Genomic DNA, 16,042 nt, shown 5'->3' on the forward strand with positions numbered 1-16,042 from the left:
TCTCTAAAACGTAGGACGTAGGTCTCTACAGCGTGTGACGTAACGTAGGACGTAGGTCTCTAAAACGTAGGACGTAGGTCTCTACAGCGTGTGACGTAACGTAGGACGTAGGTCTCTAAAACGTAGGACGTAGGTCTCTACAGCGTGTGACGTAACGTAGGACGTAGGTCTCTAAAACGCAGGACGTAGCGTAGGACATAGGTCTCTAAAGCGTAGGACGTACGTCTCTACAGTGTAGGACGTAGGTCTCTAAAGCGTAGGACGTAGGTCTCTACAGCGTAGGACGTAACGTAGGACAGACGTAGGTCTCTAAAACATAGGACGTAGCGTGGGACGTAGGTCTCTACAGCGTAGGACGTAGGTCTCTACAGCGTGGGAGGTAACGCAGGACGTAGGTCTCTACAGCGTAGGACGTACGTATCTACAGCGTAGGACGTACGTCTCTACAGCGTAGGACGTAGATCTCTAAAACGTAGGACGTAGCGTAGGACGTAGGTCTCTAAAGCGTAGGACGTAACGTAGGACGGACGTAGGTCTCTGAAACATAGGGCGTAGCGTAGGACGTAGGTCTCTACAGCGTGGGACGTACGTCTCTCTACAGCGTAGGACGTAGATCTCTAAAACGCAGGACGTAGCGTAGGACATAGGTCTCTAAAGCGTAGGACGTACGTCTCTACAGTGTAGGACGTACGTCTCTACAGCGTGGTACGTAGATCTCTAAAACGTAGGACGTAGGTCTCTAAAACGTAGGACGTAGGTCTCTGAAGCATAGGACGTAGGTCTCTACAGCGTAGGACGTAACGTAGGACATAGGTCTAGGTAGCCTTTAAAGTGCGATAGCTCCTCCCACAAAGGTCAGAAATAAAAGTTAGTCGCGTCCACGCGTAGCTATCGATAAGACGAACGCGATGATATGTGGCTCGCTTCTGGTACTCAATTTTAAATTCAGCATTTCAACCAAAAACACATTCTTAGCATCGGTAACCCTATAAACCTTTCGATCAGGTAAAACTAGGGTTATCTAGGGTTAGGGTTAGGGGCTACGGGGGTCGCACGACAATGGCGGACATATCAGATCGTAGGCCTCGGAAAGCTGGAAACGCCAACGTCAATTACTTGTCTGACGGACGTATCGTTCAAGAGCTATCGCGCGTTGAAAACTAACCCTAACCCTAGCCAATTAAGAGAACCGTAAGTCCGTGTGCTGGGAAACACATATCAGCGCGTTCGCCTCGCCGTTCTGAGTCGGAAAATGGTCTCGGTTTTTTACAGAAGATTTCTGGCGGCTAAGTGGCTAGTACACCCACTTCCCGACATCGTAGAGACACGAGACCACCACGGCTGTATTCAGCGGGAAAAAGTGAGTCTAGGGAGCCCGCTCCCGACGCTCAAAGACACTCGGAAGACCCAAAGGTCAAGCGTTGACATTTAAGGCTTTAATTTGCGGCCTCCCAGCTTTAAAATTCAATAAGATATTCAAAAAAATTGCTGTCTTCACAAACAAGACTGTTTCTAAATGTTTGAAGCGTCCCGAATCCGATGGAAGTGGTTTCGTAGCTCTCCGACACTGCTAACTCTCCGCCAAATCAAAAGAGACACGTTTTTTCAGCCCCTAGAGCTCAATTATTATTATTTTTTTTCAAACAACACATTTTCTGAATCACTTTTTCATGCCGGATTTAATGGAATTGGTCCCGTTTTCCACAACATTTCGGGGGGCTGGGGACAGGAAGTGGGCGTTTACACCCACTTCCTGACGTCGTAGAGAGATAAGACCACCACCGTTGGAATCGGGGGGAAAAAGTAAGTGGGAATACATGCCCCTTGATTGGAAAAAATCACAGGAAATATGTCCTTTTTGGATGCAAAGGTGACATTTTTACAAACTTTAGCGCCCTTTTTCACCACTTTCCCAAGGTCAGACAGTCTCGTCGTTGATATATTCGGATTCAGCGGGAAAAAGTGAGTCCAGAGAGGTATCTGTCGGATTCAAAAAAAAAATGCACAACACTCCCTGTAGTTTGACGGTTAGCGCCACCTTTAGGCCCTTTCCAAAAGTCCTTTTGTTTCAAACAAGACATACTTTTGTTCAGAAGGTGAAGCTGAATCTGGGGAACCTGCTCCCGTCGCTCAAAGACACTCCTAAGGTCTAGGGTCAAGGTGTGACCTTGACAGGCTTCAAATGCGGCCTCCCAGCTTTACACCGGTGTGTGTGTGTGTGTGTGTGTGTGTGTGTGTGTGTGTGTGTGTGTGTGTGTGTGTGTGTGTGTGTGTGTGTGTGTGTGTGTGCGTGTGTGTGGGAGTGTGTGTGTGTGTGTGTGTGGGAGTGTGTGTGTGTGTGCATGCGTGCGTGCGTGCGTGAGTGTGCCATCATCAAATTCATAGAGTAGTGTGGTCACTGGTGTTTCTCAACCTTGTCAGGGCGTGACCCCATCCAAATTAATCACTTTTGAACTGGGGACCCTGACAAGAACATGGGATGCATTCCCTTTTGCTTGACTCCCGGTTCCACAGGAATAGGCCTATTTATATAGTGAAATAACCATCCATCATTTCCCATTTTTGTCTTGATCAGTGTTTGAACATGAAGTTTTATAGTAGGCTATTCTTCAATAGTATGCATTGCAATTATTTGAAAACCGTGTATTCATATTTGATGGTGTGCATGGTAAATAATTGGATGGCCAAAACACATTTATGTTTTATGTTTTACTTTTGGCTGTCTGCTAATCACAAGATCATAAAATATCTCATATTGCTTTCTCTAGCCCCCCCTCCCCCCTCTCTGTGTCTGTAACTGTAAAGAACCCAAACACGTTTTCTACTGAACTTTTCTATATTCTGGGTGAACAGACATTGTTATTATGATCTTATTGTGAAACAAGTCGTTTTCCTTTGAGCCAAATGCTTTTATTTTGAAGGGAGTTTTGTGGGACATAGCTGTCGTGTATTGGTTACTGAAGTCACATGACCAGGAAGCAGGTGACGACAGGTAACAGAAATGTATAGGGACACCAAAGGTGATGTAACAGAATGTTATTATTGAGACTGGCAAGTTGGCTCTGCAGAGTTCCGCGTGTCTCTGCCTGTTTAGAGATGAGGTCTTCCACATTCACAAAGCAGCTGAGGACCTGTTTGTTAACATCAGAGGGTAGGCGCGCGTGCACACTCGCACACACACACACACACACACACACACACACACACACACACACACACACACACAGACACACAGACACACACACACACACACACACACACACGTGTGCGTAGGAAGCATCTACACACACATTTATGCCTGATTTATAATGTACATTTGGTGACTTGATGTGTACAAGCTACATTATGAATGTTGAGCATTTGTGATTTTTATGTCAAAACTCTTTTGCCGATTTAGGAATTTTTTACACACTCATAACATATTCAATGTCTCTATATTGTCACTGTTCTGCTTAACATCCTCAATTACACAATTGTTTGTCTTTATTAGTATAATAATAATAATTTATTGGAATCTTTAACACCTTCATGCCATGAGTTTAGGGTTTTCTTTTGTTTTCAACTTAAAATGTATTAATTTTTCATGAACAAGAATAGACAAAGACATACAGAAAGCAATAAGACAAACAATTGGACATTACAGTATGTGTTGCCATCTCAGGAAATAAAAGTAGTAGACAAATGCTATAATTGCAGGAGTTCACACACAGACAGGATGATAATAAAATGGAAACAATTTGTGAGCGAGCGCGCACGCACGCACGCACGCACGCACGCACACACACACGTACACACACACACACACACACACACACACACTGGGTTCAGGGTTTTCAATCAGTGCCTCTCTTCAATTTGTGTGTTTCAGATACAACAAACGCATCAACGACATAAGAGAATGCAAGGAACAAGCACTGTCTCATGCGTACGTATCCTAATCTCTCTTTGCCCTCCATCTCTTAATCTGCCTCTATCTGTCTATCTATCCATCCATACATCCTTCTCTCTTGTCTTTGTCTCTTCTCGCCTTTCCCTCTTTCTCAACCTGCTATCCTTTTATCTTGCATGCTTTTGCACTTGTTTAACCACTTTCTCTAATTGGCCACTCATTCCTCCATCCATTAGTCTTTTAGTCCTGCATCCCTTCACTTTTTAATCACTTAAACCTTATGCTTTTACGCCCCCTGATGTTTTCACGCTACACTAATAATATCTGTGTGTTCACCCCAGAAAAGGGATGGAAGAAAAAATGCTATTGAGAAACATTCCACTTATTGGCTGTCTGGGCCAGTTTCTTTGGCCAATGTCAATGGGCTGACATTACTGACCCTACCAAAATCCATTTAAGGTTTTAGTATAAAACAAAAAAAATATATAGTATGACCAGTTATTGAACTAGTAAAGGTAAAATATTTAATTCCTCCCCTGCTCAACCACCTGCCTTCTCTCCTCTTCTGTCAGTGGTACTCTCATCTTACCATGTTGTCCCGAAGGTGATAGAATATATAATTGAATGATGTGTCATTGGGTATCATCTATGTGTTTGATGTGCAGAGGCTCCATGCACAGAGAGAGACGCAAGTTTCTCCGCTCTGCTCTGAAGGAGTTGGCTACCGTCCTTGCTGACCAGCCTGGACTCCTGGGCCCAAAGGTAATATATAATGTCAACTTAACCCATTCTTGGGGTGGGAACCCCTTTTGGTGTTTTTAACTAAGCATTATGTTATGCTTTAGCTATTGAAAAATAGCAGATCTACAAGCTCATAGCGTGCCACCGAGTGGCGCACTACGAGCTTGTAGGTCTGCTATTTTCTTATTTTTATGATCAGTACTTTATTTTAGATTTTTTACAAACGCATACAACAGACAACCTAAAATACAGACACAAGCAACAACAGCAGAGTACGTATTCATGGACAGACAAGATAGATAAGAAAAAATTGAAAATAGTTTACATTATTTAGACGACCAAACGCAGCATCATCAACCGTATCATAATGTGTAGTAATACAATAAACAATCAAGAGGGCATTGCCTGACCATGGATCACACCAAGGGACCTGCAACATGACTGAGGAACACGTCCCACTTCAGATCATATTTTAGGTCTGCTATTTTTGAAAAATCGTAAGGCACAAATCTTTGAATATATATTCTTTCAGAGCGAACGTTTTTTATTTATTCCGACGTCAGGCCTGGGTTAAAGAGTCGTGCTGCAATATTTGTATATTCTATGTTATGGAGTTCCTGTGGAGAGCCAGAAGTACAGGACCACAACGTTAGTACTGCGAATAATAATAATGGTGATTCCTGATCTGGTACTGGTACCCAGTTTATACAAGCTCAAAATCTGGGCATTTGAAATCACGCAATGCTTTAGCGCTTTGTCCCTTACTCCAAGTTGTGCATTGTGGGATTGGGATAATGCCTTTTCAATCGGGGCCAGAATACGTTATCACACAGTTTATTAAGGGAATACATTATGTTCTGATAACTAGTGTGATTCTGTCTTCTTATAAACCTAATGATTTAAGATGAACTTTTCTACTTTCTATTTAACACCTGCATGAGTTGGCCCTATAATGTTCTGATGAAGATAATGATACCAAAGTAGTGTGTTTTTTCTTTGTACAGTAGGTGTTCAAAAAGAGACCTTTCTCTCTTTTACTCTGTGTTCTCCACCTGCAGGCGCTGTTTGTGTTCATGGCATTATCGTTTGCCCGTGATGAAATCATCTGGCTCCTTCGTCACGCCGACAACATCCAGAAGAAAAGTACAGATGACTTAGACAAGTAAGCAAACACACACACACACACGCACAATAATACACACACACTGATACATGATCGCACACAGTAATGTGTGTTTGGTTGCTATGTATATAATGGAATGTACATCGCTAGGCACGACAGAATTGTTGACCTATTAGCTAAGTTCATATGTTTCATCATCTGCCAAAATGTATAAGCACTCGTATGTTTTAACTGCCATGTTCATGTAGCCAGACTCAAATCACACTGTCGTGTGGTATTTGAGTCTATGATGATTTCAGATGTCACAGCTAATACACCAGATATTGTTGGTGTTGATGACAGTAGAGAAGTGACCATTTTGGAAGTGGCATGTACATTTGACCACAGTCTGGAAGAGGCATTCCTTACCAAGGTGCTTAAGTACCAGCGTCTTAAAGATGCTATTATACAGCTTGGCTACAAATGTAAACTACTTGTGTTCATATTTGGAAGCCTTGGTAATGTCCATAAATCAGTCGTGAGGTGCCTGCAGATTGCAGGCATGCCCAAGCTGAGAGCTGATCAGGCATCGGCAAAATTCTGTTCAGTGTCTGCAATAATTGGCAGTCGCCATATATGGAGAAGGCGATGCCCGTGATCTGTATCCTGAAGCACTTGTTGTAGAGTTTTCCAAGTTTGCGCATCCACTATTGTTTGTGTTCAAGAATTTCTTGTTAAGTGTGTGTGTGTGTGTGTGTGTGTGTGTTTGTGTGTGTTACAGACACATAGCAGAGTTGATCTTCTACATGGAGGAGCTGAGGGCCCATGTGAGGAAGTATGGTCCAGTCATGCAGAGGTACTACGTTCAGTATCTATCTGGTTTCGATGCTGTGGTGCTCAACGAACTGGTGCAGGTACACACACACACACACACACACACACACACACACACACACACACACACACACACACACACACACACACACACACACACACACACACACACACACACACACACACACACACGCACACACACACACACACACGCACACACACACACACACACACACACACACAAGCATTGAAAATGTCAGTGGGACAATCTTAATTAACGGGGGGAAGGGGGTTACTGAAACTACCCCTACCACCCATGGTTTCATATTCCTAATATTTATTTGTATGACAATGATGAATAATGGCTAAAGGAACATGCATCGATAACATTAATCACCGTAAGAATGGAACTTGTTTTTTCTATGCTAGAACCTCTCTGTGTGTCCAGAAGATGAATCAATCATCATGTCTTCCTTCGTCAACACGATGACCTCTCTCAGCGTCAAACAAGGTAAACATAAACTACTGTACTGTAAATCATGGTTTGAGGTAATCATGTATGATCATTTAACCCTGAGAGTGTACAATTGCAACAGGTCATTCTTTCTTTATACAGTCTTTCAGTTCAATTAACCCATTTAGGCCTGAGGTCGAAATAAAAAAAAAAGTCTTCAAAATCCTGACGGCTTTCTGAAATGTTTCTGTTTCAGTTGTGCTCAATATTTCATGTCAAGGAAAGGACCCCAATATGAAAATATGTTGTTCCAGGGACCCCAACACAGAAGCAAATAATTTAGTTAAAATGTTCACTCTGTAACAATATATATTCAAAGATGTGAGGCACATTTTCACCATTTAAAAGAAATAGCAGACCTACAAGCTCGTAGAGCGCCACTCGGCGTGAGCTTGTAGATCTTGTATAACATAAAAGGGGTTCCCGCGCAAAATGGGTTAATACTGGAATGTACTGTGTTTATATTATGCCAAAAACTGTTTCATGGTTTCTCTCTCTCAAAAAAATCTAAAAGGAAAAGAAAAACCTGGTACAACAGAATAACATTCATAAGCCAAACGCCAGCAGACAGTAAACATCAAAGATTAAATGCTTATGTCCATGTCAGCTCAGTGTTGTGGAATATAATTATTGAAGGATGATGTGATGTGTGTGAATATTGTTTTAAAAATAACATCAAACACAGTGTTGTGGTAATTTTGCACATGCTTGTTCCTTATAGTGGAGGATGGAGATGTGTTTGACTTCAGAGGCATGAGACTGGACTGGTTCAGATTGCAGGTACACACACACACACACACACACACACACACACACACACACACACACACACACACACACACACACACACACACACACACAGTTGAACTTGATACCAACTACATGTTATTCAGGAACAAATTGTATCGAACGAATTTGCTATATTTTCAAGATGTCTCTGGGCAAGCTGGATATTATGCGTTTATATTGTCAAACATATTTTGTGTAAATGTGTCCTTTTTTCAAATTCAATGTCAATTCATGATCATGTCAATCAGAGATCAGCGGATGAGCTTTTTTGTCACCCGAATCCGAGTGTGCATATTTATAATCCGCCTGTTATCCCACCGCATAAATGACTTAATCCAATTTATATATCCGCAACCACCCGAAATCCGCTGCAGGGATATAGCCAATCTACAAGTTCAAGGAAAAATACTACTAACGCACGCACGCCGAGATTTGGTGCCTTTAAAAAAAAAACTATATTATAAGCCTATAGATAGATGTCATTAGTTTATTTCCGTTTTAAAAGTTATAAAACCTATAGATGGATGCCATTCATTTATTTCCAGCATTATTTCACCCGCGGTTTATCCGATATTAATTAATAATATATTCTTTTGACCCAAACTGCGGTTAACCGGCTAAATCCGCCATTCGCTGGTGTCTAATGTCAATACAATACAATACACAATGATGCTATAGTGTTCCGTTTGTCGTTCTCTTGTTTCTGATTCCTCAGACTTATTGCCACTTTCTTTGCATTTCGGTTCATCCCTACTTCCTGTTTTCCTTTTCCTCATTCCCTCTTCGTTTCCATCCAACCTGCCTTTCTTTCCCTGTTCATTTGGTTCGTTCCCTTCTATTCCATCTTTCTGTTCTTTATTCCCTCCCACCATGTCTCCTCTAGGCGTATACCAGTGTTTCTAAGGCCAGTCTGGGTATAGCAGACCACAGGGAGCTGGGGAAGATGATGAACACCATCATCTTTCACACCAAGATGGTGGACTCACTGGTGGAGATGCTAGTGGAGACCTCTGACCTCTCCATATTCTGGTGAGAGACGCACACACACGCACACGCACACGCACACGCACACGCACACGCGCACACACACACACACACACACACACACACACACACACACACACTTCTTATACATTAACACATTTACACAAAATAAATAATATATTTTTGTGTGTGCAGTTTCTACAGCCGTGCATTTGAGAAGATGTTTCAACAGTGTTTGGAGCTACCATCTCAGAGCAGACACTCCATCTGCTTCCCTCTGCTGTGTACACACTTCATGTCCTGCACACATGAACTGTGCCCCGAGGAGGTAACACACACACACACACACACACACACACACACACACACACACACACACACCCAAAAGAAAAAAACACCCATAGTCCCAGCTAATGTGTTGTGTTTTTAGCAGAACATACTGTGTTGCAGTTTGTGTCCGCATAGAAATGACAAGTATAATTGTAGCCATAGAACAGCCCACATTGTGTGTTTATGTGTGTGTCTTCTAGCGCCACCACATAGGGGATCGCAGCCTGTCGCTGTGCAACATGTTCCTGGATGAAATGGCCAAACAGGCCAGAAATCTCATCACTGACATTTGCACGGAACAATGTACTCTCAGTGACCAGGTACGTACTGTACACGCACACTACAACGCCTATTTTTGGTCAATGGGACGACACGAATGAGACAATTTTAATATAACGCAGTATCAATTCTTTGTTGCCAAGTATGTTGTTCATATTTCCGTTCTGCTAATGACAAAGTGATCTACCATAAACCCATTTTGACCTGAGATCAGATTAAAAAAAAAAGTCTTCTACATCCTGACAGTTTTCTGAAAAAGCTATGTTTCTATGTCAGTCGTTCTTCGACTGTTCAAAAATAGCAGATCTACAAGCTCGTATGATTGTTGTATAATTGCAATATTACACGAGAGGGTGTTCTTCATCGTCATTAATGCATGCCTGCGATGCTGCAGGAGAGTTCCGAGTGCATTAATGAATATAAAGAACACCCTCTCGTGTAATATTGCTTAATTAATTAACTAACTGGTTTAAGACAGCCAACACTAGGCCTATGCTATTTCAAGATATTAGCATTAGCAACCATCCTACCAGATGTGTCCAATGGTTTTGTTGTCTTGTAGCAACATTTGGATGAATTTAATATATACATGCAATATTACTACTACTATACTTGTTTTGTCTCCAGCTGCTTCCTAAGCACTGTGCCAAGACCATCAGCCAGGCCGTCAACAAGAAGAGTAAGAAAGCTACAGGGAAGAAAGGAGAGCCGGAGCGAGAAAAGCCTGGAGTTGAGAGCATGAGGAAAAATAGATTACTGGTCACCAAGTGAGTTATCTCTGACACACACACACACACACACACACACACACACACACACACTAGAACATTATTATTCAATAAGTATTGTAAATCCTTAACCCATTTTGACCTGAGATCAGATTCTAAAAATGTCTTCTACATCCTGACAGTTTTCTGAAAAAGCTATGTTTCTATGTCAGTCGTTGTTCGATTTTTCTAAAAATAGCAGACCTTCAAGCTTGTTTTTTTTTTAGCTTGTCTTTTCAATAGCTAAAGCATAACATAATGCTAACACCAAAATGTTGAAATTCTTGTCATTTAAAACGAAATGTGAAAGGTTTGTTTTCAATGTACTGTGTGTGTATTTCTGTTATTGTAGAGCCAGGGGTTAAACGGGTCACAATAATAACCTGACTTCACAGCCTTGTGTGTTCTCGTACAGACAGCAAAGTGTTTGAAACGTATACTTTGTTGTTGTCTTCTTTCAGTCTGGACAAGTTGCACACAGCCCTGTCTGAGCTGTGTTTCTCCATCAACTACGTTCCCAACATGGTGGTGTGGGAACACACCTTCACACCGCGAGAATACCTCACCTCACATCTAGAGATCAGATTTACCAAGTAAATACATGTACACACTGCAAATACTCACATGTGTTTGATTGCTCAATGTTACACTGCGACCTCTAAAGCCTGCTGTAAATGATCCCCAAAATAAATATTGCTGTTGTCCTCAAATGTTGATGCATGTATCATGTATGTAGATAATGAATTATGATTTGTCATCAGTGGATACAAATTACATTATGTATGTATTTATTAATATTTATCTTAACGTTATTGTCTAGCGAAATGTTCTAATTTAGCTACAGTTGTCAAAACACGTGCAAACATAAAGTAAACCTTTGTCTGTGTTCATCTTGTTACCTTTTATTCACATGGAAAGCTAAACTGTTTCATGTGTATGTGTCAGGTCTATTGTGGGGATGACCATGTACAACCAGGCTACTCAGGAGATAGCCAAGCCCAACGAGCTACTGACCAGCGTCAGGGCCTACATGACCGTCTTACAGTCCATAGAGAACTATGTCACTATTGACCTTACCCGCGTGTTCAACAACGTGCTGCTGCAGCAGACCCAGCACCTAGACAGCCATGGAGAACCCACCATCACCAGCCTTTACACCAACTGGTAAGATGACCGAGACCGGGTGGCGCCCGCTGGCCTAGTGGTGGCCTGACAGCGTGTTGCGTGTTTGAGTACCGTATCATGAACTTCATGGCAACCTTTGCTGCATGTTGTCTACATGTTGTCTCTGTAAGACAGCCCTCCCCTATACACCGGGAGGAGCAGTGCACCATTTCTTACATTATTTATTTAAAGACCTTTTAAGCGTCGTACGAAGCCAACTCTTGTCGTGACAAATCATGACAACAAACACAATTTTTCGGGCCAAACAAAGAATTAGAAAATACATTTTTTGTTGTTTTTCTTCTTTGTAATTATTTGTTTGGTCCAAAATATTGTGTGTGTTGGCATGATTTGTCACGACAAGAGTTGGCTTCGTACGACGCTGAAAAGGTCTTTAAAAAAATAATTTAAGAAATGCCTATGGGAAAAATGCATTGGGATTCATTTCCTGGGCCACTCGTTGTTCTGAAAGGGGGAGGGACTGCGACGCTCTATAGGGGTGGCTTTCAGGACTATTCTTTAGATTAGGGTCTGAGAGGTTAAATCTCATCAAATGGTGGCCAGTGGCTCAAATGCCAAATAAATAATGGGCCTTGAAATGAAAAGGGTTGAAAACCACTGTCATAAACCCATCACTGGCTGTGTTGTTAGGGTTAGGAGCAACACTACGTCAACCGTACGTCCCACAAACGCTAATATGGTATCCGTTTCGCATTCGGGTTCTTGGAAACGCCCCCCAGCCACTGCGTTAGTTTGACTGAGGTTAGGTTTAGGTATAGTTTTACTGAGGTTAGGTTTAGGTATAGTTTTACTGAGGTTAGGGTTAGGTATAGTTTTACTGAGGTTAGGGTTAGGTTTAGGTATATTTTTTACTGAGGTTAGGGTTAGGTATAGTTTTACTGAGGTTAGGGTTAGGTTTAGGTATATTTTTACTGAGGTTAGGGTTAAGGTTAGGTCTAGGTATAGTTTTACTGAGGTTAGGGTTAGGGTTAGGTTTAGGTATAGTTTTACTGAGGTTAGGGTTAGGTTTAGGTATAGTTTTACTGAGGTTAGGGTTAGGTTTAGGTATAGTTTTACTGAGGTTAGGGTTAGGGTTAGGTTTAGGTATAGTTTTACTGAGGTTAAGGTTAGGTTTAGGTATAGTTTTACTGAGGTTAGGGTTAGGGTTATGTTTAGGTATAGTTTTACTGAGGTTAGGGTTAGGGTTATGTTTAGGTATAGTTTTACTGAGGTTAGGGTTAGGGTTAGGTTTAGGTATAGTTTTACTGAGGTTAGGGTTAGGTTTAGGTATAGTTTTACTGAGGTTAGGGTTAGGGTTAGGTTTAGGTATAGTTTTACTGAGGTTAAGGTTAGGGTTAGGGTTAGGTTTAGGTTTAGGTATAGTTTTACTGAGGTTAGGGTTAGGTTTAGGTATAGTTTTACTGAGGTTAGGGTTAGGTTTAGGCATAGTTTTACTGAGGTTAGGGTTAGGTATAGTTTTACTGAGGTTAGGGTTAGGGTTATGTTTAGGTATAGTTTTACTGAGGTTAGGGTTAGGGTTAGGTATAGTTTTACTGAAGTTAGGGTTAGGTTTAGGTATAGTTTTACTGAGGTTAGGGTTAGGGTTAGGTTTAGGTATAGTTTTACTGAGGTTAGGGTTAGGGTTAGGTTTAGGTATAGTTTTACTGAGGTTAGGGTTAGGTTTAGGTATAGTTTTACTGAGGTTAGGGTTAGGGTTAGGTTTAGGTATAGTTTTACTGAGGTTAGGGTTAGGGTTAGGTTTAGGTATAGTTTTACTGAGGTTAGGGTTAGGTTTAGGTATAGTTTTACTGAGGTTAGGGTTAGGGTTAGGTTTAGGTATAGTTTTACTGAGGTTAGGGTTAGGGTTAGGTTTAGGTATAGTTTTACTGAGGTTAGGGTTAGGTTTAGGTATAGTTTTACTGAGGTTAGGGTTAGGGTTAGGTTTAGGTATAGTTTTACTGAGGTTAAGGTTAGGGTTAGGGTTAGGTTTAGGTATAGTTTTACTGAGGTTAGGGTTAGGGTTATGTTTAGGTATAGTTTTACTGAGGTTAGGGTTAGGTATAGTTTTACTGAGGTTAGGGTTAGGGTTATGTTTAGGTATAGTTTTACTGAGGTTAGGGTTAGGTTTAGGTATAGTTTTACTGAGGTTAGGGTTAGGGTTATGTTTAGGTATAGTTTTACTGAGGTTAGGGTTAGGGTTAGGTTTAGGTATAGTTTTACTGAGGTTAGGGTTATGTTTAGGTATAGTTTTACTGAGGTTAGGGTTAGGGTTAGGTTTAGGTATAGTTTTACTGAGGTTAGGGTTAGGGTTAGGTTTAGGTATAGTTTTACTGAGGTTAGGGTTAGGTTTAGGTATAGTTTTACTGAGGTTAGGGTTAGGTTTAGGTATAGTTTTACTGAGGTTAGGGTTAGGTTTAGGTATAGTTTTACTGAGGTTAAGGTTAGGGTTAGGGTTAGGTTTAGGTATAGTTTTACTGAGGTTAGGGTTAGGGTTATGTTTAGGTATAGTTTTACTGAGGTTAGGGTTAGGGTTAGGTTTAGGTATAGTTTTACTGAGGTTAGGGTTAGGGTTATGTTTAGGTATAGTTTTACTGAGGTTAGGGTTAGGTTTAGGTATAGTTTTACTAGGGTTAGGGTTAGGTTTAGGTATAGTTTTACTGAGGTTAGGGTTAGGTTTAGGTATAGTTTTACTGAGGTTAGGGTTAGGGTTAGGTTTAGGTATAGTTTTACTGAGGTTAGGGTTAGGGTTAGGTTTAGGTATAGTTTTACTGAGGTTAGGGTTAGGGTTATGTTTAGGTATAGTTTTACTGAGGTTAGGGTTAGGTTTAGGTATAGTTTTACTGAGGTTAGGGTTATGTTTAGGTATAGTTTTACTGAGGTTAGGTTTAGGTATAGTTTTACTAGGGTTAGGGTTAGGTTTAGGTATAGTTTTACTGAGGTTAGGGTTAGGGTTAGGTTTAGGTATAGTTTTACTGAGGTTAGGGTTAGGGTTATGTTTAGGTATAGTTTTACTGAGGTTAGGGTTAGGTTTAGGTATAGTTTTACTGAGGTTAGGGTTAGGGTTATGTTTAGGTATAGTTTTACTGAGGTTAGGTTTAGGTATAGTTTTACTAGGGTTAGGGTTAGGTTTAGGTATAGTTTTACTGAGGTTAGGGTTAGGGTTAGGTTTAGGTATAGTTTTACCGAGGTTAAGGTTAGGGTTAGGGTTCGGTTTAGGTATAGTTTTACTGAGGTTAAGGTTAGGGTTAGGATTAGGTATAGTTTTACTGAGGTTAGGGTTAGGTTTAGGCATAGTTTTACTGAGGTTAGGGTTAGGTATAGTTTTACTGAGGTTAAGGTTAGGGTTAGGTTTAGGTATAGTTTTACTGAGGTTAAGGTTAGGGTTAGGTTTAGGTGTAGGCTGTCAATCACAGCGACTGGCCAGTCACAGCGCACCATTTACTCAAATGCGAAACGGGAACCATATCAGCCCCACAAACAGTTGCTCTTTAAACCTTTGCATGCGTTGTCTTCGGGTCAAAAAGACTGCCCGCCAGCATGTTTATTGTTTACCATCAAAAGAATAAAAATAAATAGTCATCATGTTCTTTTGTAAATGAACTCCCTCCTTGATCATGCTATGGCTTCACGCGAAAGCATTAACCCATTTAGACTTTTAGAGTTAAAAAACATTCACTTTGAAAGAATATATATACAAAGATTTGCGCCGCATTCTTATGATTTTTCAAAAGCAGCAGACCTACAAGCTCGTAGCTCGTATAACACAATGTTTAAAACACCAAAAGGGGTTAAAAGTAGCAGATCCAAAATCTCGAAACGCGTCAATGAAGCAACACGTTTTGACCTTGTCCATCTGCCATACTTTTGAATTTGAGTCCCACGAAACGTTTTCGGACATTTCCACTCGACAGAGACGATTATAATAGTTATAACGGTACAAACTCCTGAATATGGGAAACACGGTAATGTTATCTCAGGAAGAATGATTCATGTGTACTGTAGAAAATGCTACTCTCTCTCTCTCTCTCTCTCTCTCTCTCTCTCTCTCTCTCTCTCTCTATTGTCTCTCTTCTCTCTTATTTGTGAGAGTGAAAAGTCCTAAAAAGGGCCCAGTGTAAAGTGTTGTGTTTGGCTGGCACTAGGTCTGGGGCAGGACTACCAGTGGATCGGCCTCAACGATAAGATGTTTGACAACGACTTCCGGTGGACCGACGGCAGCCACATGGTGAGAGACACACACAGACACGCACGCATGCACGCACGCACGCACGCACGCACACACACACACAGACACGCACATAGCAGATCTACAAGCTCGTATGAGCTTGTAGATCTGCTATTTTTCAATAGTTAAAGCGTAACACCAAAAGGGGTACCCGTCCAAAATGGGTCAACACATGTATTCGAATGCTGGCTTTGTTTGAATAAAATTGACAGTGCGTTAACCCATTCTGAACGGGAACCCATTTTGGTGTTGGCATCATGTTATGCTTTAGCTGTTGAACCCATTTTGGTGTTGGCATCATGTTATGCTTTAGCTGTTGAACCCATTTTGGTGTTGGCATCATGTTATGCTTTAGCTATTGAACCCATTTTGGTGTTGGCATCATGTTATGCTTTAGCTGTTGAACCCATTTTGGTGTTGGCAT

The 16,042-nt window shown here is 41.3% G+C and overlaps 2 protein-coding genes across 2 annotated transcripts in view; both read left to right on the forward strand.

The window, feature by feature from the left end:
• The window catches only part of LOC308313443 (nck-associated protein 1-like), a gene marked incomplete at its 5' end in the record, with an annotated part of 100,116 nt that extends 84,533 nt beyond the window's left edge, over positions 1 to 15,583 (forward strand). Inside the window, one exon of the mRNA XM_080760541.1 lies at positions 15,536 to 15,583. The remainder of the gene's footprint in view (positions 1 to 15,535) is intronic.
• Positions 2,657 to 11,397, forward strand: LOC308313444 (nck-associated protein 1-like; the record flags this gene model as incomplete). The annotated part of the gene is made up of 14 exons (XM_080760542.1): positions 2,657 to 2,668; positions 3,033 to 3,151; positions 3,869 to 3,925; positions 4,555 to 4,651; positions 5,689 to 5,792; positions 6,514 to 6,646; positions 6,996 to 7,077; positions 7,802 to 7,860; positions 8,753 to 8,898; positions 9,049 to 9,181; positions 9,384 to 9,503; positions 10,090 to 10,229; positions 10,691 to 10,822; positions 11,175 to 11,397. 14 exons carry the CDS (start codon positions 2,657 to 2,659, stop codon positions 11,395 to 11,397), a joined length of 1,557 nt encoding a protein of 518 aa, XP_080616668.1.
• Positions 15,584 to 16,042: the final 459 nt, after the last annotated feature.

The sequence above is a fragment of the Protomyctophum bolini genome (assembly GCF_963924005.1).
Source record: "Protomyctophum bolini genome assembly, chromosome: 3".
NCBI lineage: Eukaryota > Metazoa > Chordata > Actinopteri > Myctophiformes > Myctophidae > Protomyctophum > Protomyctophum bolini.